This window comes from Microcaecilia unicolor, chromosome 12 (assembly GCF_901765095.1).
Source record: "Microcaecilia unicolor chromosome 12, aMicUni1.1, whole genome shotgun sequence".
Lineage (NCBI taxonomy): Eukaryota > Metazoa > Chordata > Amphibia > Gymnophiona > Siphonopidae > Microcaecilia > Microcaecilia unicolor.
In genome coordinates, this window is record NC_044042.1 from 87,350,288 (window position 1) to 87,376,435 (window position 26,148).

The 26,148-nt window shown below is 43.1% G+C and overlaps 1 protein-coding gene across 1 annotated transcript in view; it reads left to right on the top strand.

The window, feature by feature from the left end:
* The window catches only part of KCNH4 (potassium voltage-gated channel subfamily H member 4), a 325,608-nt gene that overhangs the window by 212,500 nt on the left and 86,960 nt on the right, over positions 1 to 26,148 (top strand). The window contains exons 5-6 of the mRNA XM_030220488.1: positions 4,203 to 4,446; positions 13,851 to 14,008. Coding sequence (XP_030076348.1) covers positions 4,203 to 4,446; positions 13,851 to 14,008 — 402 coding nt within the window. The remainder of the gene's footprint in view (positions 1 to 4,202; positions 4,447 to 13,850; positions 14,009 to 26,148) is intronic.

A 26,148-nucleotide genomic window follows, 5' to 3' on the forward strand; every position in this document is an offset into this window, starting at 1 on the left:
GTTGGGGGGACTGGGGGTCTGCATGTCACTGTCTTGGGGGGCTTTAGGGGGCACTAGGCCACCACTAAAGCGATGGTGGGGGTTCCGGAGGTCCAGTGGCGTAGGGTTAAGGCGCTATTCCACCCCTATGAACAGAGCACTGTTCTCTGATCATAGGGGTAGAATACAAGCAGAGTTCATTTAAGTCTAATTTAAATGAGCTCTGCGCTATTGCCTAGCATGAGCGCTGTTAGCCCGATGATCATGGGTGTGTAGGTAAATGCAGGCGCTAGTGGCCTCTACCGCCTGGATTTGCCTTTGATCATCTGGTTGTTAGTCAGTAGTTAGCCTTCACCTAGTAAGAACATCTTTATTAGGTGTCTTTTAAGCATTTTGTGGAATCCCAGATATTTGGCTATGTGCCTTATGTCTCTAGGTAATGAATTCCATATTTTATAATTTTTATCGGGAACTGTTAGTTTTCATTCTTCTGTTCCATAACAAAATGTGTTATGTGGATGTGATACTTGATTCAAAGTTGACTGTGTGCCCCACACATTAACTAGTGGGTAATTCCTTCATAAACCCACATTATTTATTTATTTGTGTACTTACATCTACTTAAGATATCTTTTTACCCACACAATCTACAGTTTTCAGTGAGGTAAAATTACATACATAATAAAATCAGACATACAAAATGCAACATGTGGTGGTAATGCTATAAGGAACGGCCTAGTTTAGGAGACAGGAAACCGCGTGAATGTGGTATTCGGGCCATTCATGTTGTAAAAGGGGTCCTCTTTTCTCCTGGGTTGCAGCCCTTCCACAAAACCAAACTAAACAAAAACCCACTCCTGTATGGCTCCCCTTTTCCCCAAAACAACAAACAATGCTACAGCGTGCAGGCTTCAACCGCTGCTTTCTCTCCCGGTCCCCTGGAGAGTAGCAGTAAAAAGAAAAAAAAACACACGGCTCAATTCAGCCCTGGTTTCAAAACACAGTTCAATTTTAGCCAAGCTTCAAACACAGCTCAGTTCAGCTAGGCTTTCAAAACACAGTTCACTTTTAGCCAAGCTTTAAAACACAGCTCAGTTCAGCTAGGCTTTCAAAACACAGTTCACTTTTAGCCAAGCTTTAAAACACAGCTCAGTTCAGCTAGGCTTTCAAAACACAGTTCACTTTTAGCCAAGCTTTAAAACACAGCTCAGTCCAGCTAGGCTTTCAAAACACCGTTATGGCTTTGCGCGGGCTCAAAGCCTAGGGTCCCACCCTCTTGGTCAGTCCTACTCCTACCTGACCTCCTCCCGCTTGACCCGGCTTGGCCACGCTACTGCCTTAGCTTTCTCCGAGCCAAAGCTGAAAAGTCCATCGGCTCTTCCAGGGCGCTCTCTGGCTCAGTCAACTCCATAGGGCAAGGCCCACTCTCCTCCTCCCTCTCCTCAGGTGCCCAATCCATATTCTCTTCATCCCGCCCTTCTCCCAGCTGCTCACCCTTTTCTTCATTAAAGTTCTTTGGAGTCCCTTCTTTCTCCACCCACTTGTTCCACCACCTCTTCCACCAGGTTGGAGAATCAACCTTACTCCTTCCCCTGCGGCCCTCCTCTGGTGACTCCTGGGAATGCACATAGTTTCTCTTATCCCCAGGCTCCCTTGGGGCATGCTGGGAGTTGTAGTTCTTTATTTCTAGTTTTTTCCTGGGGAATGCCTGCCTATAACGGGGGTATTCTGGCCTATCCCAGGGTTCCCTTGGGGCCTTTCCTACATACTCTTTACAATGTACATAAATGACCTTTTTTGGAATATCGATTAATGGAAAAGTATGCACCATGATTTGGTGGCATATAATTTGCTAGTGGGCATACGAATGGGTGGAGTTTGGGCAGAGCCCACAAATGCACTATAAATGATAGAATCCTATCAATTACACGCACACCCACGGGCGCACTTATAAATTGTAGAATCATACCATTTAATCACGCACACCCGTACATGTACATATAAATTATAGTCACAAAGAACCAGAGTATAACCTTAAGGAGTCAAAACAGTGAAAGGATTGGCCCAGAAAACATGTAAAGAAAATTTTTGTGAATAAAGGAGAAGTTCTCAGAGTGTTAACTCACCCAAGCGGGGCTACACCACAAAGTAGATTTCGCCTCTAAGGGTGGACAAGTTTCTTGATCATAGAACTTCCCAAAGGATTTTTAATTTTTATGTGAGCAAATACACACCAGTGCTCTTCTTTAAATAATAATAAACACTTCACCTACAAGAAATATTAATATTGTTAACTTAATTGCTAGGTCAATCCTGTCACTTTCTCCATTAACCTCATGCGCACAATTCACATTATCTGGCAACTTTCAATGAAGTTGCAGATATACAACTTTCATACACTCTTAATCACGCTTGTGTGCTATCTCTACATCAAATTAACCTTTCATATAATATTCTCAGTAATGTCAACTAAAAACAATAAACCTTAACTATCGGTGCACTTAACTTAATTTTCTCGAGTGTGTGCACACACCCGGATGGTTTCCAATTTGTGTCCGCGTCTTTCTACTTCATTCGTCAGCACACCGGTACTGCGTTCCTCGACATTGAGCGATTCCAATTTTCTCTATATCTCAGCGTCCCAACATCCCTATGCTACCCGACTCGATGTGTTGCCTTCTTTAGCAGAATCATAGCGAGTCCGACTCTGCAGGTTTCAATAAATCTTCAGGAACTCGAGATGTAAATTGTTAAAGTTTCATTAAACAAAAGAAAAGAGAAAAGTGCCCCTACTCTAATGGTGCCATATAAATTATAGAACAGTACCATTTTCATACACACCCATAGGCATGAATTGTAGAATCATACCATTTACACCCACTCCCACAGATGCACATATAAATTATAGAATGGTATTAGTTACACCCCCCCCCCCACAGGCGCACATATACACTATAGAATCATACCACTTATACACACACCCACAGTGCACATAGAAATTACAGAATCGTATGAGTTTAGCCCCACCTAACACACTAGTATAGACATGGAACCCAAGCAACCAGTTGGAAAAAAATCCTGGAGAAGGACCGAGGAAATGTCTGGGAATGGAGTGGATATTGAGCCTTTCACACAAGAAAGCGTTTATAAACAGCTTGGAAATCTGAAAGTGGACAAAGCTATTGGGCCAGATGAGACTCATCCCAGGGTACTGAAGGAGCTCAAATAAGTCCTGACGGGACCTCTTAAGGATTTATTCAATAGATCATGCACAAGTATGTATGTACATTACAGAATGTTTAAAAAAACCTGCATAAATTGTAGTATTCTAGGCATAAACATTTACACCAGTTCTATGACCGATATAGGTGATCGTGCCTAAAATATGTGTGTGTATTTTACTGCTTTGCTAATTATTCTACAAGGGAAATTAGGAGCCTGCTTTCCTTTATAGAACAGGCTTCATTAGGCTCCCCTACACAGAATTATCCTCCACACATCTGTGTGCTAGACTGACCAGACTACATCATTTGTATCTTTTACTACAGTGCCCGAGGTGGCAGAGGAGAGGAACTGGGGTGTGGCACAGTGGTGCAGCTACAGGTGGGCCAGGGCCCACCCGCTTTGGACTCAGGCCCACCCAAAATTGTGACACTTGCTGTGGCTGGTGGGGATCCCCAAACCTTGCCATGCTGAACATTTTCTTTGTGCAGCCAGCGCTCTTCCAAATGTCAGCCAGCAGCACTTGCCTTGAGCTGACACAGACTGGCCCTTCTGTACATGCTCAGTTTTCGCACATGCAAAAGCACTGAGCATGCACGGCCTGCCAGCAGCAGCATCAGTCTGAGGCAAGTGCTGCCAGCTGCCGTTTGGAAGAGTGCTGGCTGCTTGAGGAGGAGGAGGAAATCTTCAGCTGACAGGGTTTGGGGATCCCCGCCAGCTTAAGTATTTAATATTTGGGGTTTTGGGGCAGGGAGGGATGGAGAGAGGAGCAAACTGGAGGGGGACCGTGGGGGTGGGGTGAATTCCATGCCCGCCCACCTTAAATTGGCCATCTAGCTACGCCCCTGGTGTGGCAAGCTTTTTCTTCAGATGAACTAAACTTTCTGCCTAATATTTGACTGAAATTAGACAATACCATGCCACTACTCTCTTTAGTCCTTTGTAAGGAGACAAAAAGCTGCTTGTTTCTTATGCTTCCATTTCCCTTTGTCTCCTTGCAGAATGTATTTGACAATAAGCCGTCAGTGCCAGAGTACAAGGTGGCTTCCGTTCAGAAGTCCTGTTTCATCCTACTGCACTACAGCGTCTCCAAAGCCCTGTGGGACTGGCTGATCCTACTGGCCACTTTCTATGTGGCTGTCACTGTTCCCTACAATGTCTGCTTCACCAACAAGGATGAGAGCGTCTCAGCTGCACGGAGTACCATAGTCAGCGACATTGTAGTGGAGATGCTCTTCATTCTGGGTAAGGAACAGGAAATGCTACTCACGAAAAGGAAAGGTGGGTGGGATGATGGGAATGCAGGGAGGTCAGAGTAAATCTAGCATTGCTTTTCTTTTTAGCAATACTAAATGCCCTGCAATATTTGGTTTATATTAAATATTAAACTCTAATCAAATACTTTAAGAAGGGCCAATGGGATTGCTCCCAGACCTACTTCCTGGGTCGGCAGAGACTGGGAAAACTACAGAAGCAATTAAATCCCATCAGCTGTAGCTTGACAGACATTTAGGTGGTAAGTTTATAGTGCTTTTTCCACTTGACAGTAAAGCCCGTTTTACATGTGGGAATGGGAATGCATTTTTGTATAACAGCATGTGACATACTTCTTAAAATACACGGTTTCCTGATGTTACTAGAGAGGTCTGGTAGCCGTGTTAGTCCATAAAGGTTATCAATAAAAATCAAACAAAATAAAACATGGAAAAGAAAATGAGATGATACTACTGCTACTACTACTATTTAGCATTTCTATAGCGCTACAAGGCTATACGCAGTGCTGCACAAACAAAGAAGAAAGACAGTCCCTGCTCAAAGAGCTTACAATCTAATAGACAAAAAATAAATAAAGTAAGCAAATCAAATCAATTATTGTGTACAGGAAGGAGGAGGGTAGGTGGAGGCAGGTGGTTACGAGTCAAAAGCAATGTTAAAGAGGTGGGCTTTCAGTCTAGATTTAAAGGTGGCCAAGGAAGGGGCAAGACGTAGGGGCTCAGGAAGTTTATTCCAGGCGTAGGGTGCAGCGAGACAGAAGGCACGATGTCTGGAGTTGGCAGTAGTGGAGAAGGGAACAGATAAGAAGGATTTATCCATGGAGCGGAGTGCACGGGAAGGGGTGTAGGGAAGGACGAGTGTGGAGAAGATACTGGGGAGCAGCAGAGTGAGTACATTTATAGGTTAGTAGAAGAAGTTTGAACAGGATGCGAAAACGGATAGGGAGCCAGTGAAGCGACTTGAGGAGAGGGGTAGTATGAGTAAAGCGACCCTGGTAGAAGACGAGACGGGCAGCAGAGTTTTGAACCGATTGGAGAGGGGAGAGGTGACTAAGTGGGAGGCCAGCAAGAAGCAGATTGCAGTAGTCTAAACGAGAGGTGACAAGGGTGTGGATGAGGGTTTTGGTAGAGTGCTCGGAAAGAAAGGGGCGGATTTTACGGATGTTGTAAAGAAAGAAACGACAGGTCTTGGCGGTCTGCTGGATGTGAGCAGAGAAGGAGAGAGAAGAGTCAAAGATGACCCCAAGGTTTCGAGCCGAGGAGACAGGGAGAATGAGAGAGCCATCAACAGAAATAGAAAACGGGGGGAGTGGGGAGGTGGGTTTGGGGGGAAAAATGAGAAGTTCGGTTTTGGTCATGTTTAATTTCAGGTGGCGTTGAGACATCCAGATAGCAATGTCAGACAAGCACGCTGAAACTTTGGTTTGTATGCAAGGTGAGATATCAGGGGTAGAAAGGTAGATTTGGGAGTCATCAGCATAGAGATGGTAGGAAAAGCCATGGGATGAGATTAATGAACCAAGGGGAGAAGTGTAGATAGAAAAGAGGAGGGGACCAAGAACAGAACACTGAGGTATGGCGACAGGCAGAGGGATAGAAGTAGAAGAGGATCCACCAGAGTGAACACTAAAGGTGCGGAGGGAGAGGTAGGAAGAGAACCAGGAAAGGACAGAGCCCTGGAATCCAAGTGAGGACAGGATATCAAGGAGTATGCTGTGATCGACAGTGTCAAAAGCAGCGGAAAGATCAAGAAGAATGAGGATGGAATAGAGACCTCTGGATTTAGCCAGTAATAGGTCATTGGAGACTTTAGTAAGAGCAGGTTTCGGTTGAGTGGAGAGGGCGAAACCAGATTGTAGTGGGTCAAGAATAGCATGTGAGGAGAGAAAATCAAGGCAGCGGCGGTGAACAGCACGCTCAAGTAATTTGGAGAGAAAAGGGAGGAGGGAGATGGGTCGGTAATTAGAGGGACAAGTAGGGTCGAGTGAAGGCTTCTTAAGGAGAGGTGTGACCACAGCATGTTTAAAGGCAGTAGGGACAGTTGCAGTGGAAAGTGAGAGGTTGAGAATGTGACAGATAAAGGAATAAGAGCAGGAGAGATGGCATTAAGAAGGTGGGTGGGAAATGGGATCAGAGGAACAGGTGGTACATTTTGAGGAAGAAAGGAGAAGTGTAGTTTCCTCTATAGTAACTTCAGGAAAGGAGGAAAAAGAATGAGGGGAAGGAGAGATACCTTTTTTATTGGACATAACTTAATACATTTCTTGATTAGCTTTTGAAGGTTGCCCTTCTTCGTCAGATCGGAAATAAGCAAATGTGGTAGCAGATAGTATATATAAGAGAAACATCAAAGCATTACTTTGACAGTCTAACAGAGTGGGAGGGTGGGGGTATGCATGGGGACATCAAAGCATTTCATTGATATTCTAACAGGATGGGTGTTGGTAGGTGAGAAGAGGGTGATAAACAGAGAACAGAGATGTTACTAGAAGGAAGTAGTTTTTAATGTTGAGGCCTAGGATGTTACATCTCTGTCTCCCTCAGCTCCTCAGTCTGCTACTCTAGTCTCAAAAGAACGGACCTGTTCTCCGAAAGCTAGGAGCTCTTTGCATTGGGCACACACACACGTAACCGTTCACCAACAGGGAGATAACCATACATGTGACACTCAGTGCAAAAGACTGGATAGCACCCCTCTCGCTGCTGGACTGCTGTCTCCATCTTAGTATTTTTGAGTTTTCAATAATTTAAAACTTGCTAAGGTATTAAGGATATTAGTCTAATATATTTTTTAAAAGTCTTTAGCTTATGTGGTATATTGTGTGATTCATTTAGTGTTTTCTTCTTAGAAATAATGAAATGTAAATTAAAACTCTGTAAAAGAACTCCTCCCTTGTTATCCTCATTAGAATAACTGACTGTAAATGAAGAGCTGTGCTAGGGGTGGGTGGGATTGAAGACTAAACTGGGTCCCGCTGTGCCTTCTAGAGACTCTCTGTTAATGTTGTAGGCTGTGGCAGAAGTTCAAGCTAACTCAGTAATCCAGATTGCCCTTAATAACCTTTGCAAATATTCTACTTCCTCACATCTTAATTAACACCCAATGTCAGTAGCTGTGTTACCTCTTCAGCAGCCAAAGAACAGAACATAACTGTCTTTTCGAACAAAATTTGAGCCTTGCTACTATCCTTTTTAATGTTCTCTGGCTGTTAAGTTTGTACCTCTAGACAGTGGCGTACCAAGGGGGGGCGGTGGGGGTGGTCCGCCCCGGGTGCACGCCGCTGCGGGGGTGCCGCGCGCCTGTCGGCTCTTCGTTTTCATGCTCCCTCTGCCCCGGAACAGGTTACTTCCTGTTCCGGGGCAGAGGGAGCATGGAAACGAAGAGCCGACAGGCGCGTGGCACCCCCCCCCAGCGGTGTGCACCCTTGGGGGGGGGTTCACGCTGTTCCGGGCGGGGGGGCGCTGCACTCCGGGGGGTGAGGCGCATTGGCTACCCGTCCCGGGTGTGTCAGCGCCCCTAGGAACGCCACTGCCTCTAGAAAAGTTTCAGTTTAAAACTAAGGGAAAAGATTGTTAGACCATGGAAACTAGTATAATGCTTGCGTCTCTCTCTTTTTTCACCTAAGACTGAAACTAGGATCTGCTGTGCCTGCTACAGGCTATCAGTTAATGCCTGTGGTACAAAGTTAAAGTTTTAAAACTAGGGGGAAAAGGATGAGACTAGTGATAAAGTTTGCTTTTTTAAATTCTGTCTATCAATAACCTACAATTCCGTCCTTTAAACCCAATCTTTAAGTCACCAAGGCACAGAGCAAAATAATATTCACTTACCAGAGAAATGCCTCTTCTGACCAATGGCTGGCTGGTGCATCTACCTTGGAACAGCATTAGCACGAGCCCATTGAGGGAAGGGGGTACTCGTTCGAGTGCATTTCCTTATTTAGTTGCCTGCACTGTGAAATGATGTCGCTCTGCATGCAGAAGGTTTCCTCGAAAAGATAAAAAGCACTATTGAAGTCATCATTATTTTTCTGCATTTGGTTCACTAGCCCAGGGGGCTAGCTCTCTTATTTCAGAGGAGAACCTACAACTATTTTATTACTAAATGTGATTGTGGTTTGTGTTAGTCTGATGTTCAAGGAATTCCTTTCTGTTATTTTATGGGGGGGGGGGGGGGGGGGGGGGGGGGCATTTACTAAAGGGTGTTATGCTAACAGGCTACTTCAGAATATATTAAAGCATTTTAGGCTGGATTCAGTAAATTCAGCAAACATTGCAAAATGCGGCAATTAGATAGGTAGTGCGCGTAAATATGAACATATTACTCCATTGTACAAGCATTATCATTGGCTTCCAATTTCCTATGGGATTAATTTTAAAATCCCTAAAATAGCTCATAATGCTTATTATAAACAGCAGCCTTCATACTTACATTCATTAGTTACTCCTTATATGTTCAAAAAGGCATACCCTACCGACCCTACTTAAATACCTGAACCCTGCAACACTACGAAACCAAAGAACGTAATGGATATAACTTAATTCTTCCCCTATACTATTCCCTAATATGTTTGTTCCACATGAACCTTATTCTACTATAACATCACTGTGTAACTGTTTATACTGGAATTGGAGAACGGCTTACGGTACCATGTAAGCCACATTGAGCCTGCAAATAGGTGGGAAAATGTGGGATACAAATGCAATAAATAAAATAAGTAAATAAATAAATAAATCTAGACTGCTGAGATCACTACAAGACCACAGAATGGTCATACCCTACCTTGGTAGAGCACAGGATACTGGACCAGAAAAAGAGCTTTGGAATAAGTTGCCAAGATCATTACATGAGGACGCAGAAAAAAATGTTAAAGTGCTCTTGAAAACCTATTTATGCACCCATGGACTTGAGTAAGATATCTGTACAGGTGAAGCTGTGACACACAACAACAATAAAGGTGAATGGGAAGTGTGTCACAGCTTGACATTGGCTTTCTGTGAGACCCCGGGTGACAGTTATTTGGGATGGTTCTGGGAATAACTCAGCAGGACAAGGTGTATAAATGTGAAAATAAATGTTTTTTTCACCTGAGCCCTGGGACTGTTACTCATAGGCCAGGAACCTCAGATGCAACAGTTTCTCTGGTTTAGTAACAATCTTGAGTAGGCCTCTGGATAGCAGGCCAAACAGTCTGTGGCTGGTGGGGGCTGCCCTGCCCCAAACACAGACTGTAAATTCTTTGGTCTTCTGAGGAGATTCAGGTCTGGCCCCGGCCAGATCTTGGCAAGGCTTGCAAGCCTTAATAAGAAGCAAAAGTTGGCTTACCTCAGTTGGGTTACAGCAGCTAAATATATTCTGTAAAGGTGTAGACTTGGGCTTCAGTTCTTCCTTCCCTAGGCCTCTCTTTTAAACTCCCAGGTATTGACTCCACCCCTCCCAGCTCACTTCCTCCCGGGGTGAGATCAGTGCTCTTAAGGTGGCCCATTCTAGTTAGAAGGAACTTTTCTTAAGGGCGAGAGGCAGTGTTCTATAGACCCCCCCCCCCCCCACACACACACACACACACACACCCCCACACACTGTCTTATTAAGAAGTGGAGTTCTTGTTTATTTGTTTGCTATTTCATTATCTGTTTTATTGAATTTATTTTAGTTATTAGTTTTATTTTTTTTCTTTTGTAAAATTGTATTATATTGTAAACTACTGTGTTCTGAAAAAGTAAAGCAGCATATCAAATACAATAAAACATAAAATAAATGGCGCCACACCATTAAGATTCACACTAAATGCCAATTTTATAAAGCTGCATAGTGCTAAGCAACCTTTATAGAATAGCAGGGTTCATTTTACTATAGGTTTGCCACACAGTAACGGGCTTGCCATGCGGCAAATCAGAACTACCGTAGGCCTAATGCGGCCACCGGTGGTAGTTCCGTCCCCAGCACATGGCATTCCCGGTGCTACCATTACCCGGCGTAATCGGGCAGCACCAAGTGCTGCCTGGTTACCGCCAGGTTAGCGCCAGATCCTTTCCCACCACCTCAGTGGGTGGTGGTAATTGCTCCCCCCTGAAATGGCCATGCAGTATGTGCTTTGTCAAGCCTCTTAAGACTTGTTTTACTACAAAGTCTCAATATCTTGAAGCATAACCTTGGCACACCAGCACACACCTGAAGTCTCTATATTTTCTGAAGTTTCCTTTATTGAATAAAACACAGATAATTTACTCACAGTCAGATGTTCAGAAGTGTGGCCCCAGGGCACAGAGACTCCATAATTCTGAGGGCAGTATCAGTGGTTGGAGGTAGAAATCTGAAGAGAGGCAGCTTTATTGCAGAGGTGAGAAAATAGTTGAACAGGAAAAAGTGGCTCAGAGCTGGATGACTGTAGAGTGCAATATCTCATTGAAGATATATTCAAGGTAAAAACCAATTCGTTCCAGGGAGTTTGAAGCAGGACAAGTGCTGTCTGAAGCAAGATGGAGAATGCCTCATGGCGAGAGGGACAGGGAGGTCAAGAAGGCTCACACAGGCCCAGGGAGGAGGAGGTAAAGACCAATGGGGATAGAGCCTGCCATCAGGTAGCAAAGGGTGGTCCTAGAGGACAGCCCTCGATTGGAGGGAAAGGCCGTACCTGGCTGACCTCTCAGGACAGAGATAGTAAGAATGACCAGGAAATGATAGCAGGTAGACAAAGGAGCCAAGCTTGGCTGGGAAAGAGAGGAAGTCTAGGCAGCAGCACAACCAATGGTAACAGTTCTTGTACAGACAGACAGACAGGAGTGGCTGCATTGCCTGTGAACTACATTACACACAATGCATTGCTCACATATCTTTGCAGTGAGAACTGCAGCAATGAAAATCCTTAGAAGTGAAAATAACAGTAAAGCATTAAACACATTTTAAGATCACATTATAAACTAGTGCGAGGCTGTCAGAGGACAGAACATGCTTACTTGGCTATTTCTTCATTTTGGGCTTTTTACCTTCTGTGGTAAAAAGGGTCTCAGTGCACATCAAAAACGGCTGCTGCCGCTAGTGCAGGGTCCCTTTTACCACAGCTTAGTAAAAGGGGTCCCTTAGAGTGGATTCTCTCCCCATCTTTGGGCAGAAGGACTTACGCTTGCTGAAATCTGCTATAAATCGTTGCGCAGAAATCCAAGCATTCTCTATCATCGAACCTAATTTCTGGGAGCACTGGCCACAACCCCTTTTGAGTTGCACGCTATGGAATTTAGGCACCCGTGTTAGAGAATAGGGCATAGGGCAGTTGCGCACGTAACTCCTAATTACTGCCAATTAAGTCAACAAACGTTATCAAAAACTCCCAAAGGGAGACACAAAATGTAGAAACTGTAATGAAAGAGTCAATCCCTGATACTGTGAACCTAAGGTAAGGGAAGGGATGTTCACGGAGAACGTACTGCAAGCATATTATTTCTTCTAAGTTTTAAATTTTGAAATAGGGCAGAAGCGGAGGATTCAGTATAGGCTGAACCAACAGCCGAGCAGAATTTCAGTGAGTCACACCGCTAAAAGCGGCTCACCTGAACAGCTCTACACATCATGATTTATCCTCCCCAGATATCACCCTATTTCTAATATTTTTTTGTATATATATTAAGTGAATGCCAAACCTTTTAGTGACAAAACTAACATAATTTGTGAGTTCTCCCTAAACATACCTAATTCCCCAGAGTTCACCTGGAGGAAAAAATTAAGCAGCGCAAATTGCTGGAAACACAATCAACACAATAAAGCAAAACTGAGCAAGCTTTGACTATAGCAAAGCCTTTTTAACACCAAATGTAAGCTCATTATTAAATTACTAGTGGAACAATGCCCGTTTTCTCAACAAGGAAACGGGCCCTAGGAAGGTTGTCATGTAAGCTTTTTTTTCTCTCTCCCCTGCCCTGCCCTGCCCTCCCCTCCATATCCAGTGATTCTTCCCTCCCCTCCATGTCCAGCGATTCTCCTCTTCCCTGCCCTCCCATCTGTGTCCCGCGATTCTCTCCTCTACTGTCCTCCCATCCAATCCATGTCCATCAATTCTCCTCTGCTCTGCTCTGCCCTCCCCTTCCCTTCCTCCCTCCTTCCCCTCAATTTCCTGCGATTCTCTCCTCCCCTCGATTTTTACCTGAACGTTCTCTGGCTGACTGGCGTTGGCTTCCGTTCCATTCGTAACATCTCCTGACGTCAGCCAACCTCCAGCGTTCCATTCCCTCTCACTGTTCCGCCCTCTGATGTCATTACGTCTTGACGCGAGGGCAGGACAGTGAGGGGGAATGGAACGCTGGAGGCTGGCTGATGTCAGGACATGTTATGAACCCAGGCAGCCAGACGTGGAACGTTGGAGGTGCAAATTATTATATAGGATATGCACAACTGACCTTATTCTCTATCTTGCAGGCACAAATTTGCACAAGTCATACATTTGGGCACACAACTTTTTAGAATTAGGGAGTTAACGCCTCCTATATAGGAGGTAGTAAGTGCTGTCATATTAATTCTTTGCGAGTACTGTACAGTAATTGGAACATAAGTGCACAACCTGCAATTAACACAACTGAAAAAGCTCTAACAAATATCTCGTTCAATCTGGGCTTAGTGCACAGGAAAGTCCTTGGAAATTGTACTTGTTCTTTTCCTGCTCTATGTTTTATCTAGAATTGTAAACCACCTAGATGTGCCAGTCAGTATTAGCAGTATAACAAGTTCAATAACCATAATCATAAATGGAACTCACTCTTATTCTATCATTTAAAATTAATTTATTAGCCGCTTTTTTTTTTTTAGTGAAGATCAAAGTGCAGGTCTGAGCTATGAGCTGAAAACAGGTTACATTCTTGGCCTTTTTACTGAGATAATAAATTCTGAACCTCTGTACTACCAAGTTAATGCTCCGTCCCCTGGAACTTGCTGAGAACCTGATATTATAATAATTGCCAATACAACTGAAAACAAAGAAGAAAACCCCTAAATAACTTCAAAAGCAAACTAGACTATTCTTTTTATATGAAAAATATATTGGTGGATATAAATTCTATGGATCAGCACTGATACAAGAACATAATAAGCTGGTCACCAGATTTTGGAATTGGGAAGGAGTTTTTTTTTTTTAGTCCTGCAGAACTGATGCATAGTGTACAGCTGCTTGGATAGAGCTGATTTGCAATCAGAAGGCTAGTCTCAATGGATGGCTCAGCTTCTGTCAGCCTACAACAATTCTGTAACTATGTTGTAGAACTGAAATTGTGTTAGCAAATGCTTTCCTTCAAGGCCCATAGTCCCTGGTAACTGGCATTCTTAAATTTCTTGAGTAAATTTTTCTGGTTGTTGCTCAGAAATGATGCAGGTGTCTTCTCTCTTGGCAGATATCATTCTGAACTTTCGCACAACCTATGTTAGCCAGTCTGGGCAGGTAGTGTATGACCCTCGCTCCATCTGCCTTCACTATCTAGCCACCTGGTTCTTTGTGGATCTGATTGCTGCCTTGCCCTTTGACCTCCTTTATGCCTTCAATGTGACTGTGGTAAGTGACTAATTATTCATACACAAACAAGTAGGTAAAGAATGCAAAGGCTTGGTTTTGGGAATGCTGTCCAATGTAAAATTTGTAAAGTGGAGTTTGTGTTGGGGCAATTTCTCCAACTGGGTTAGTTTTGCACATACCATGACAAGAATGAACCTCACTTCTAAGCCAGAGCATGTGGCGTATGATCTCAGGCTCTCAAATTTACTGCTAACGCTTGCCTTAGTACTTGCATCATGCCAAACAGAGCTTCTTTCTGGAGTTTATGTATATGTAGGGGATATTGTGATGAAGTAGGTAGGGTATAGGAGGGAGTGCATTATATGTGAAGTTGGGCATCCTCACCAGCAAAACTAAGATTAACATCACGGTGGAGGAGGAGAAAATACATCCCCCCTCCCCCATCAACCCTTGGGCACCCCCCTCCCCCAAAATCTAATTCTACCTATGCTCCTGATACCCAAGAAGAAAAATGGTGATCTCATTGACCCTTCCAAATTCCAGCCAATCTCTAACTTACTTTTCCTTTTGAAACTCCTAGAGAAAATCATCCTCAACCAGCTCAATCCCTTTCTAGACAAATTCTAGACAAATTAATGTGGTATAAAAATACTTGATTCTGGACTTTCTTTGTCATTTTCTGGACACAGATCATAGACGTCCACCCAGCACTGTCCTTACATCTCAACTACTGGAGTTCCCATCAAAGTTATCTCCAGCCCATCCTAATCTGTCTTGTCATATGTGGGACGCAGACCGTAGAAGTCTGCCTGGCACTGGCTTTAGTTCCTCACAACCGAAATACCATATAAGCACATCTGCAGTGACCAATGAAATTAGAACTGCTGTAGACCAATGTAACTTTGTCATCTGGTCTCTCTGGATTTCTTGGAGGCCTTTAACTTAGATTTGTTAGGAACTGGGCAACATTCTGGGGAAGGGGGAGCCTATTCCGAAAGGATGGGCTCCACCTTAACCAGGGTGGGACCAGGCTGCTGGCATCGGCATTTAAAAAGGACATAGAGCAGCTTTTAAACTAGAAACGGTGGGGGGGGGGGGGGGGGGGGGGAGGCCGACAGTTGCTCAAAAGCACATGGTTCGGGATAAGGTATCTTTCAAATATTTCACCAAAACAGGGAAGATAGGGTATCCCGATAGTGAGGTTGCAAGAGAGACCGTAGTAGATCAGGTGTCCTTAAATAAATAAATAAAAAAAACAGACAAAAGATTGCAAATTAATACTGTCAAGTACTGAGCATAGGAATAACAAACATAGTTTGAAATGTCTATATGTGAATGCCAGGAGCCTAAGAAATAAGATGGGAGAGTTAGAATATATTGCACTAAATGAAAAATTAGATACAATAGGCATCTCTGAGACCTGGTGGAAGGAGGAGAACCAGTGGGACACTGTCATACCGGGGTACAAATTATATCGTAGTGATAGGGTGGGTCGAATTGGTGGAGGGGTAGCATTGTATATTAACGAGAGCCTTGAATCAAATAGATTGAAAATGCTGCAGGAAACAAAACACTTCTTGGGGTAATAGTGTTCGAGCATCTCAAGGTGCTGAAACAATGTGAAAACGCGATGGCCAAAGCCAGAAGGCTGCTAGGCTGCCTTGAGAGAGGTATAACCAGCAGAAGGGAGGTGTTCATGCAACTGTATAAGTCGTTGGCGAGGCCCCACTTGGAGCACTGTGTCTGTTCAGTTTTGGAGGTTGTACCTCTCTAGAGATATGAAAAGACTTGATGCTGTTCCACAGGAAGAAGCCAAAAATAGTATAGGGATTGCGTCAGAAGACATGCAAAAGACTTAAATAGATAAATATGTATACACTATAGCAGTGGTTCCCAAACTGTACACTGCGGCACCCTGGTGGGCTGCAACGAACTCTCAGGGGTGCCATGGCGCATCGCTCCCTACATTCTCCTCCCACAGTTCGGGCATCTGCCGCTTCCTGCTTCTCTGCTGCTGCAGGCCATCCGCGATTCATACAAGCACTGTGGGGACTTCCCTCTGCCACATCCAACCCTCGCAACAGGAAGTTGCGTCAGAGAGGGCAAGTATTGCAGCAGGGGAAGGAGAAGGAAGCGGCAGTGATCCTAGACCTGCAGGAAGGAAGGTAGCGGTGTGCTAGTGTGAGAGGAGGGGGCTGCAGGGAGGCAGAGGTGTGCTGGTATGAGAAGAGGGGCTGCACAGAAAGGCAGACCCATGTGGCCCGGGGAGGGGGTGCCGTGAACCGAAAAAGTTTGGGAACCCCTGCACTATAGGAAAGAAGGGGCAGGGAACATATGATACAGATATTTAAATGGTTAAAAAGGCATTAATATACAAACAAATCTTTTTCAGAGAAAGGGAAGCAGAAGAACTAGAAGTTGCAAGGAGGTAAACAAGAGTTAACATCAGGAATTACTTTTGCAGACTAGATGAACAATTCAGGTCTTTATCTGCCATCATCATTTACTATGTTACTATGACTAAGTTACATAAGTACATAAGTATTGCCATATTGGGAAAGACCAAATGCCCAACATCCTGTTTCCAACAGTGGCCAATCCAGGTTACAAGTACCTGGCAAGATCCCAAAAAAGTACAAAACATTCTATACTGCTTATCGCAGAAGTAGTAGATTTTCCCCAAGTCCATTTAATAATGGTCTACGGACATTTTCTTTAGGAAGCCGTCCAAACCTTTTTTAAACTAAGCTAAGCTAACCACCTTTACCACATTCTCTGGCAACGAATTCCAGAGTTTAATTACACGTTGAGTGAGGAAACATTTTCACCGATTTGTTTTAAATTTACTACATTGTCACTTCATCGCATGCCCCCTAGTCCTAGTATTTTTGGAAAGCATAAACAGACGCTTCACATCTACCCGTTCCACTCCACTCACTATTTTATAGACCTCTATCATATCTCCCCTCAGCCACCTTTTCTCCAAGCTGAAGAGCCCTAGCCGCTTTAGCCTTTCCTCATAGGGAAGTCATCCCATTCCCTTTATCATTTTCATCGCCCATCTCTGCACCTTTTCTAATTCCACTATATCTTTTTTGAGATACAGCAACCAGAACTGAACACAATATTCAAGGTGTGGTCGCACCATGGTGCGATACAAAGGCATTATAACATCCTTATTTTTGTTTTCTATTCCTTTCCTAATAATACCTAACATTCTATTTGCTTTCTTAACCGCAGCAGCACACTGAGCAGAACTTTTCAACGTATCATCAATGACGACACCTAGATCCCTTTCCTGGTCTGCGACTCCTAACGTGGAACCTTGCATGATGTAGTTATAATTTGGATTCCTCTTTCCCACATGCATCACTTTGCACTTGCTCACATTAAACGTCATCGTTTAAATATTTAGGTGTTATTCTTGACTCCGCCTTATCTTTTGATGAGCAAATATCAGATGTAATAAAAAAAATCTTTTTATCATTTACGGAGATTACGTTCTATTAGAAACTCATTGGATAAAGATTCTTTACATACGTTAACGTATGCTTATATTAATTCATTTTAGACTACTGTAATGTTATTTATGCAAGCATCACAAAGGCATATCTAAGACGTCTACAACTGATACAAAATACCGCAGCATGTGTTATTTGTCGAGCATCGAAATATGACAGAATTACACCACTTTATACCAGCTTCACTGGCTTCCGATTGAAGCCAGAATAAAATTTAAGATCTACATCTTGACATGCAAAGTGTTACATTTATCAATCCCATCATATTTAGCTAATCTTACTATACCGTATGCACAGATACGCACTCTTAGATCGCTTACAGATAACAGGTTAATAATTCCATCATCAATAAGGGCTAGATAGGAATCTACACCAAAGTCAGCTTTCTTTTTTTCTATCGCCCTCACTTTGGAACGGTCTCCCAAAATTATTAAGATTAGAGGATACATAGACCCTTTTTCATAAAACCCTAAAAACATATCTTTTTCAAAATACATTTGATAATAATGCAGGATAAAGAAATGATTAAAAAAAAAGATGCTAATTTACAGCTTGAATTATTATACATTTTTAGGTTTGGTGTAATTGTTATTATTATTTGTTATTAACTTTTGTTTGGTTGGTTTGCTGTGCTTTCCTATCAATTACTGGATTTCCTAGATGTTATTTTGTGTGTTTTTAAATGTTTTTTTTTAAACATGTCAACCGTTCTGTTTTGCCAAAGCAATAAGTAACGGTATAGTAAATAAATCGTATATAATAATTCTCACCTCCAAATTTCTGAGGCTGCCTGGAACAATTGTTTTCTGCTGGAGGTGGTGTCCTTCATGTAGTAGATAAGAGTGATGTCACACAACCCACACCAGATTGGCCAATAGAAGGGAGAGGGGCGGAGCCATGATACAGGGAGCAGCGAATCAGCACAACACTGGGAATGCACTGCAACAGGAACAGAAGCAGTGTTGCCAGGTGGGCGGTTTTACCGCCCAATTGGGCGGTTTTCCGCGACCCGCCGCGGGAAATTTTTGCCCGCGGCGGGTCGCAGTTTTTTTGGCTTCTTTTTTTTCTGTTCCGCGGTTTTCAGGCGGTTTTTTCGGCCGCGGGGGCGGGGTTAGTGACGTTTTGGGTGGGGTTAGTGACGTTCTGGGCGGGGCCGATGACGGGGGAGGCGGGGCCGATGACGGGGGAGGCGGAGCCGATGACGGGGGAGGCGGGGTTGATGACAGCGGGGGTGGGGTTGATGACGGCGGGGGCGGGGGTGATGACGCGGGGGTGGGGGTGTCAGGGGCGGGGTTTGAGTTTGGGCGGGTTTTGGGCTGTTTTTAGGCTGGATTGGGTGGGAAAAAAATTTTCCACCTGGCAACCCTGGAACAGAAGCCTCTCTCACACAGTTACTCTCACATACACTCTCTCAAACATACACACTCAGAGGAAAACCTTGCTAGCACCCGTTTCCTTTCAAACAGAAACGGGCCTTTTTTACTAGTAAATGATAAACGATAAACGATACAGAAGATCTAAAGTGGAGATGATAAGATGTGATTAATTGAGGAAGGGCTGCTTTTCATTCAATAAATCTATAAGAATGAAGGTATCGTAGGAGTTAATTTCAGAAAGTAACCAGTGGAATATATGAGGGATGTTTCATATTTGTCTTGAGACTAATGTATCCCTGAAAAGCAGATTCCTGTTTTTTTTTTCAAGCTAGTTAAGCATTTTCTTGCCTGCAGAGTGAGTGGGAGGAAATATGAGAGAACAAGCAGCACTAACCACTTGTATAGGGAGGTAGGTTAATGAGGAGCTACACTGAAAACAGGGACCATTTTAACTGGGTGAATCAGCAAAAATGAAACCTTTTGGATGGAGGGGGAACAATCTATGCAAGAAAAACTGAGAAAGAAGTGGGTGAGGGAAAGTGTGGGAAGGACCCTGGAAACTATTTCCAGACAGCAGTTTCCTTTTACATTTAAAGCATTCTTCAAATATCATTTCCTTGCTCCCACTCTAATCTAGATTTTTAGGTCAAAGAGTCTTTAACACCTGAAAAGAAGCAAGATAGTCAAACTATATAAGGCAAGTCCATTACAATACCATAAAATCCCAAAGGATATATCACCATTCTCAGAGAACATTCAGGCTGGCACTTTTAAATTAAAATGCTTTGTATCAGCAGGCTTGCAAGCTGATCTTGAAAGGAAAACTTGCCCTGGATTTCCCTTTTAAAACCTACCTGGCTGTAGTGCTACAAGGAGGATTTCTCCCACATACTTACGAAAGTATACAGGGAGAACAAGGAGAACGCAGGCATAGGGATTTAAGAATTAAATCCCTACTCATACTTCTGGTGGTCTGCCCTAATCTACCCCCCCCCCCCCCCCCCCGACACTGCTCAGTTTCCTTATCCGAGCTGGTCCGACCATCAGTAGTTTTTCCTGCAGCAGGGAAACTCCTGCTTACCCGTAGAAATTCCTCTGCAATACTGCCTCCAACAGGGCAATTTTGAAACAGACCCATGTTACATAAAATGTAGAGAATGGGTTGAGACATCCAGGTTGGTTCTACTCAATTCCAGTGATATTTTAGAAAAGAATCTGCTGACACAGAACCATTCGTAAAATACCTGCTGAACAGCAGGTGTATTTGGCTGTGAAGCAGCCATTTTAACAAATATATATATGTTGAAAAAATGAATGGTACAAACTTGACAGCTTCCACATGTAGTCATCCCATTTCACAAACCCAAAGCTGTAAGTGCTGCCAGTTAAGAAATAAGGGTGCACTTTTTATTTTTCATCATTTTGAAGTTGGAAATAAACATTGGCAGGCGAGGGAGAATGACTCCCTTAATCCCTTGTGTAAAGCTCTTGCTAAATTGAGTACCTTTTAAAAATCTGACTGTGTGTCCAAGATAGCATAAAACCTGTTGAGGACATTTTTCCCCACATATGTGCTGTGGGAGGAAGAGGATTCCATTGCATTTTGCACCTGCTCCTTCAGCTTGGCACTTCTGCATGCCGTGGGACACTTATTAAAGCTGACATAGAATAAGGTTGGCATACATTTGCATTAGAGAGCTACACAGGATTGGGGACTGTTGAAATCCTGTTACTATGGCTTCCGGGTATGTGGGATTCCCACAGGGATAGAAGTTGCTGCGAGATTCATGCAGGAGTCTAGTCAGAATCTCTGGTAACACCAGAGTGAGGCTTGGGCTGCACTGAGAGGGGTTATAGGAGAACCAGAATGAGGCTTGGAACATTCATTGTTTCTGCCTGGACTTAAGAAATACATAATTTCAGTTAAGATACAAATGTTGTTTTCCATTGGTTTGTAATGTTTATACACTCTAGAATCTGAAGGAAAGTTTGGGTGGGGTAGGAATTACCTGCAGGCATGGGTGGGGATGGAGAAGATTAATTGTGGGGATGGGTGAGAATGGAATGAATGAATCTTAGCAGGGTAAGAAGGGTGGTTATTAGTTAGATTCCAGTGAGAATGGGTGAAATTTCTGTCCTGGTGCAACTGTTTAGTTTGCATTCTTCGTGTAAAAAGGTGACTGCACATCAATATTTTGGACCCACACAAACCACGCCCCCCCCACCCCCACCCCAACATCCTAACCACACTACCTTGAAATCTCTGAGTGGTATTGATCTCCACAGGTCAATAGTGACTTTCTACAAATCGTTGTTTATATGTGTAGGCGATCTACACATGTATATCAGGCTATTTTTGCATGGAAATACTTTCAAAATAAAGGCCATCATCACACTTGGTTTTGTTATATTAAGCCCTCTCTCCTCCAGGCCAGAGGAACAGACACATGAATCATGTGCCGTATGCTTTCTCACTTATTGCTGTACACCAGCACTGACTCATGTTTATTTACCGCGCTTGTTTTTGACTACTCATAATAATCACTAATTAACACTTTCTTTTCTTGGCTGATAGCAGGAAGAATCAACAAATCCATACACAATAGTATAGAAATATTCTCTTTAGTAATCCCTGTGCAGATTTCTTGTTGGCCACCTTTTCCAACAAGTGGACTGATGTCATTCCAGACTGACCTGATTTATTTATACGCACAGTTCAACACAGCCGATGCCTCATTAATAAGCATGTGCACCTCCCTTCTGCTCTAACCCTGTCCTCTTTCGCATGAATAAATTGAGCATCTAGGGAAAAGTTCATATCCTGTAACTCACATGGAGAGGGGGTAATTTGATGGGAATAAACAAATTTACCCATGTAGAAAACCCTTGAAGATATCTTACTGGTCCTTTTATGTCATCAGGCTGTGCTGCTAAACCATTTGCTCTTCATGATTTATAATCTTCTGATCTACTCCAGCTGGCATTCACATCTTCTGAGCAGAAAAGAGTGATTCAAGCGATAAATCTCAAACCAAGCCAGAAAATAAAAGGAAAAGATGCACAAAAAAAGGATATTTCTTTCATTTTTTATGTTTGGCCACCATTACAAAATAGAGATATGAACAAGCAATATATTTACTGACATATAAGAACAGATTCTATATATCACGACTAAAAAATTAGCACCCAAAAAAATACTCTTAGGTGTAATCTGTAAAGTATGCCGAAAGTTAGGCGTACCTCGCAAGATCCCAGAATAGTAGAACAGATTTTATGCTGATTATCCTAGAAATAAGCAGTGGATTTTCCCAAGTCCATATTTAATAATGGCTGAAGAGCCATAGCCACTTTAGCCTTTCCTCATAAGGAAGTCATCTCATCCCCTTTATCCTTTTTATTGCCCTTCTCTGTTCCTTTTCTAATTCTGCTATATCTTTTTTGAGATGTGCTGGCCAAAACTGTACACAGTATTCGAGGAGCAGTTGTACCATGGATCAATAGAAAGGCATTATAACATTCTCATTTTTGTTTTCCATTCCTTTCCTAAAACTTCCTAACATTCTATTTGCTTTCTTAGCCGCTGCTGCACATTGAGCAGAGGGTTTCAATGTATTATCCAGGGGCGTAGCCAGACAACAGATTTTGGGTGGGCCTAGGGAAGAACTGGGTGGGCACCAATTGTTCTCCCCTCTCCCCCAACCACAACCCAAAAAGTATCTCAGCTGGTGGGAAAACGCTTCTTTCCACCTTGGCAGTCTGCAGCAGGCATGCGCTGAAAACTGAACATACGCAGGTGTCGGTATCATGGAGAGTAGCATTTTTGTTACCATCAGGAGGAAGTCTTCATCTGGCCGAGCTTGGGATCCCACCAGTTACCACTAAACGTGTGCTACTGTTGGGTGGGCCTGAGCCCACCTGTGGCTATGCCACTGGTATTATCAATGATGACACCTAGATCCCCTTTTCCTTGGTTAGAATGCAGCAATGTAGCTGTGCTAACTGATTAGTGCCTACTCTTCGCCCCCAGATCCACTCCCAGTGCTAAAAAATAAAATCTATTTTTTTAGTGTTTAGGTAGCAGGTGTCCCTTGGTAAGGCATTTTAAGCTGCGGTAAACGCGCATTAGTGATTACCACAGCTTAGTAAAAGGACCTCTTAGCGACTTATTCAGCTTATACAAAGTTTTGGACAGTAGGGTGGCTCTCTACACACAGCCACAGTTCCTTCCTAAGATGGTTGACTTTCTACCTTAATTAATCAATTGTTCTTCCAACATTTTTCCCTAACCCTCTTATCCATAATAGTGAAGACGTCTTACCCCATTTGGATAGCTAGAGAGCTTCAACCTTCTCCCTGGAACAGACTTAAGTCTACCCAGTTTTTTGTTTCTGTGGACTTCAAGAGCTCAGGGCTGCCTTTGCTAAGTGTCCACTATCTAATTAGCTACTAGACTGCATATCCTTTGCTTTTCCCTGAGCAGGTTTGAGCTTAGTGGGTCATACCAAGGCTCTTGCCAGAATTTGTCAGTAGTCCACTTGAGATCAGACTCTGTGGAGCAGATTTGCAAAGCCATGACATGGACATAACTTCATAATATTTAAGTCTTATTGATACTATAGTAGGTTTGATAAAGTCTGTTCTGTGGAATTGCTTGGAAGTATAACATCATCCTCCCTCCCTGGGCTCATCTAGCAGAGAAAGAGAAAACAGAATCTCTACTGAGAATGTTGGATCACCTTTTTGGTTGGAGGGGCCAAATAAATCAATCTCTGGTCCTGCCCCTGAGCTTTCTAATTATTGATGTGCTTGACAAAATATTGGTTGGGCCATGGCCCTAGTGGCCCATCCCATTCCACTGCTTATACGCATTGTTGGTAACTCCAGACAGCTCTTAAAAGCCGAGTGTGGAACTGATCCATACAAACGTCTCATGCAAAGCGGTTTTGTTCCTTCAAAGCTATCACAGAGGGCTGACTCAGTGAATAGAGAAATCACAGCTGAAGCTAGAAGCCTCCCACACGTGTTCTAATTTAAACCACGATACTGGCAAAGCTGACAGGGAATGTAGAGGTTTCAGAAATTGTGGCCCTGGCTATGAACTGAGGAGTAGTCTTCACAAAGGGCAAAATTGTAAACCAGCATTTATTTTCACTCTTCCTTTTGCAACCCAGAAAAGCTGCTGGAGTTGAATAGTTGAAGGTAGCATTTCAGAACAGTGAAATCAGGTCTTAGGACCTCTGAGTTGAAATGCTATGGGTGTATGGGACTGTTAGACAGTGTCCAACTAATCTTTGGAATTAGCTAAATAAATCCTGATGGCTGATTCTGTGCAATTGCTGAATAGTATACAGGTGGGGGAAGAGAAGGTTGGTGGTTGGGAGGCGAGGATAGTGGAGGGCAGACTTATACGGTCTGTGCCAGAGCTGGTGATGGGAGGCGTGACTGGTGGTTGGGAGGCGGGAAATACTGCTGGGCAGACTTGTACGGTCTGTGCCCTGAAATCAAGGTAAGGTATACACATATGAGTTTATCTTGTTGGGCAGACTGGATGGACCATGCAGGTCTTTTTCTGCCGTCATCTACTATGTTACTATGGGGCTCATTTTCAAAGCACTTAGCCTCCCAAAGTTCCATAGAAACCTATGGAACTTAGCCTCCCAAAGTGCTTTGAAAATATGCCTCAATGTTCCTATACACCATTCAATATGAAATCCCTTGCAATTTTTGTCTTCACTGCTCCTTTGTGGCTTGAGTGATGGTGCTTGTACTGTTCCACAGTGCAGTTACTTTTCAGGCAGTAGTCAAATTGCATGTCAGATTTTCCTTTCTAGTAGCTATAAATGCAAGGGTTAATATTCAGCCTATAGTGTCAGCGTTTTTTCAAACACCAGCTGCCATGGGCTTTTTATTTCAGTGCATGGTGATGGTGGGTGAGGGAGGGAGTAATAAGATTGATTGAATCAGGCAGCTTCCTGATAGCCCACAGATGGGAGTAGGGAGATATAATAGAAACATTTATACACACCTACAATAGCATACATGCCCAGGAGGCGAGCCTCTTTCAGTTGAAAGGAAGCTCTGGAATCAGGGGGCCTAGGATGAAGATGAAAGGGGAAGGACTCAGGAAATAATTCTTTACAGAAAGCGTGGAGATTACAGCAGAGGTGATAGGGACGAGGGACATACACAGCAGATCTCTAAGGGAGAGGAAGTAATTACAGAGCTTATTAGTACAGTAGTTATGGATGGGCAGATTTCATAGTCTGTATAGCTTTTACCTGCCATCATTTTCTATGTTCTGTGTTGCTCAAATAATCTTTCTTCAATAGACTCTTAACAAAATGTCAACATATAAAACTGAGTCAAACATATTGTACTTTTTGTAATTCAAACAGCAGAGGCGGGCGCCTCTGTATCACTGTACAAAACACTCTGTTAATTGATTTATGACAGACCTGGAGGGATGTCATGTTATCTGGAATGTTTCATTGTATAGCACTTCCCAAACCTATCCTGAAGACCCCACAGCTAGTTCGGTTTTCAGGATATCCACAAGGAGTATCCATTAAATCCCTAATTTGCTTATATTTAGGTCAATATTCAGTTCCCATGACCAGTGGGTTTTTAAAACACTGGCTATGGAAATTCTTTTATATCCCTATATTCAGCACAATTATATGGATATACAGGTTTGCTACTGACCACCTCCAAGTATAGCAGAGATATTCAGCTATATGCATATTAAGCAGTCTATATTAGAATAGCTTCTTTTTTTTTTTTTTTTTGCAGGCCTCAGTTATATCACTTAGCTATATGGATATTAGCTGAAAATCACCCTATAACATGTATCCAGTTGTTCCACTGTCACTTTGCCCTGACTCCAATCCAGACAGTTCTAAATCACACAAAAGAGCTATCTAGGATATCCAATAATTAATAATGGAGCATTTTATCTTATTAGTCAGACACCACGGACCCTGAGGAAGGATTCGAAACTTGGGCCGAAGTCGGGCCGTGGAAGGTGTCTTAATGACTGTAAAGTTAAAAGATAAGTGCATTTGATCGTTTTATAAATATAGACGGTTCTTATCTGTTACAAGTATTAGAGCAGGAGCCATACTTGTGTAATAAAGAAGGAGGTTTTTGCCCGTGATGATTTAAGGGACCTCCCTAATGTTGGTATCAACGACGGAGTGTTCCCTTATAATTTGAGGTTTTTCCTCCTTTTAAAAATCACTTGGTTGCATCAGAAGCACTTGGGGATATCATTTATAGCTATTCC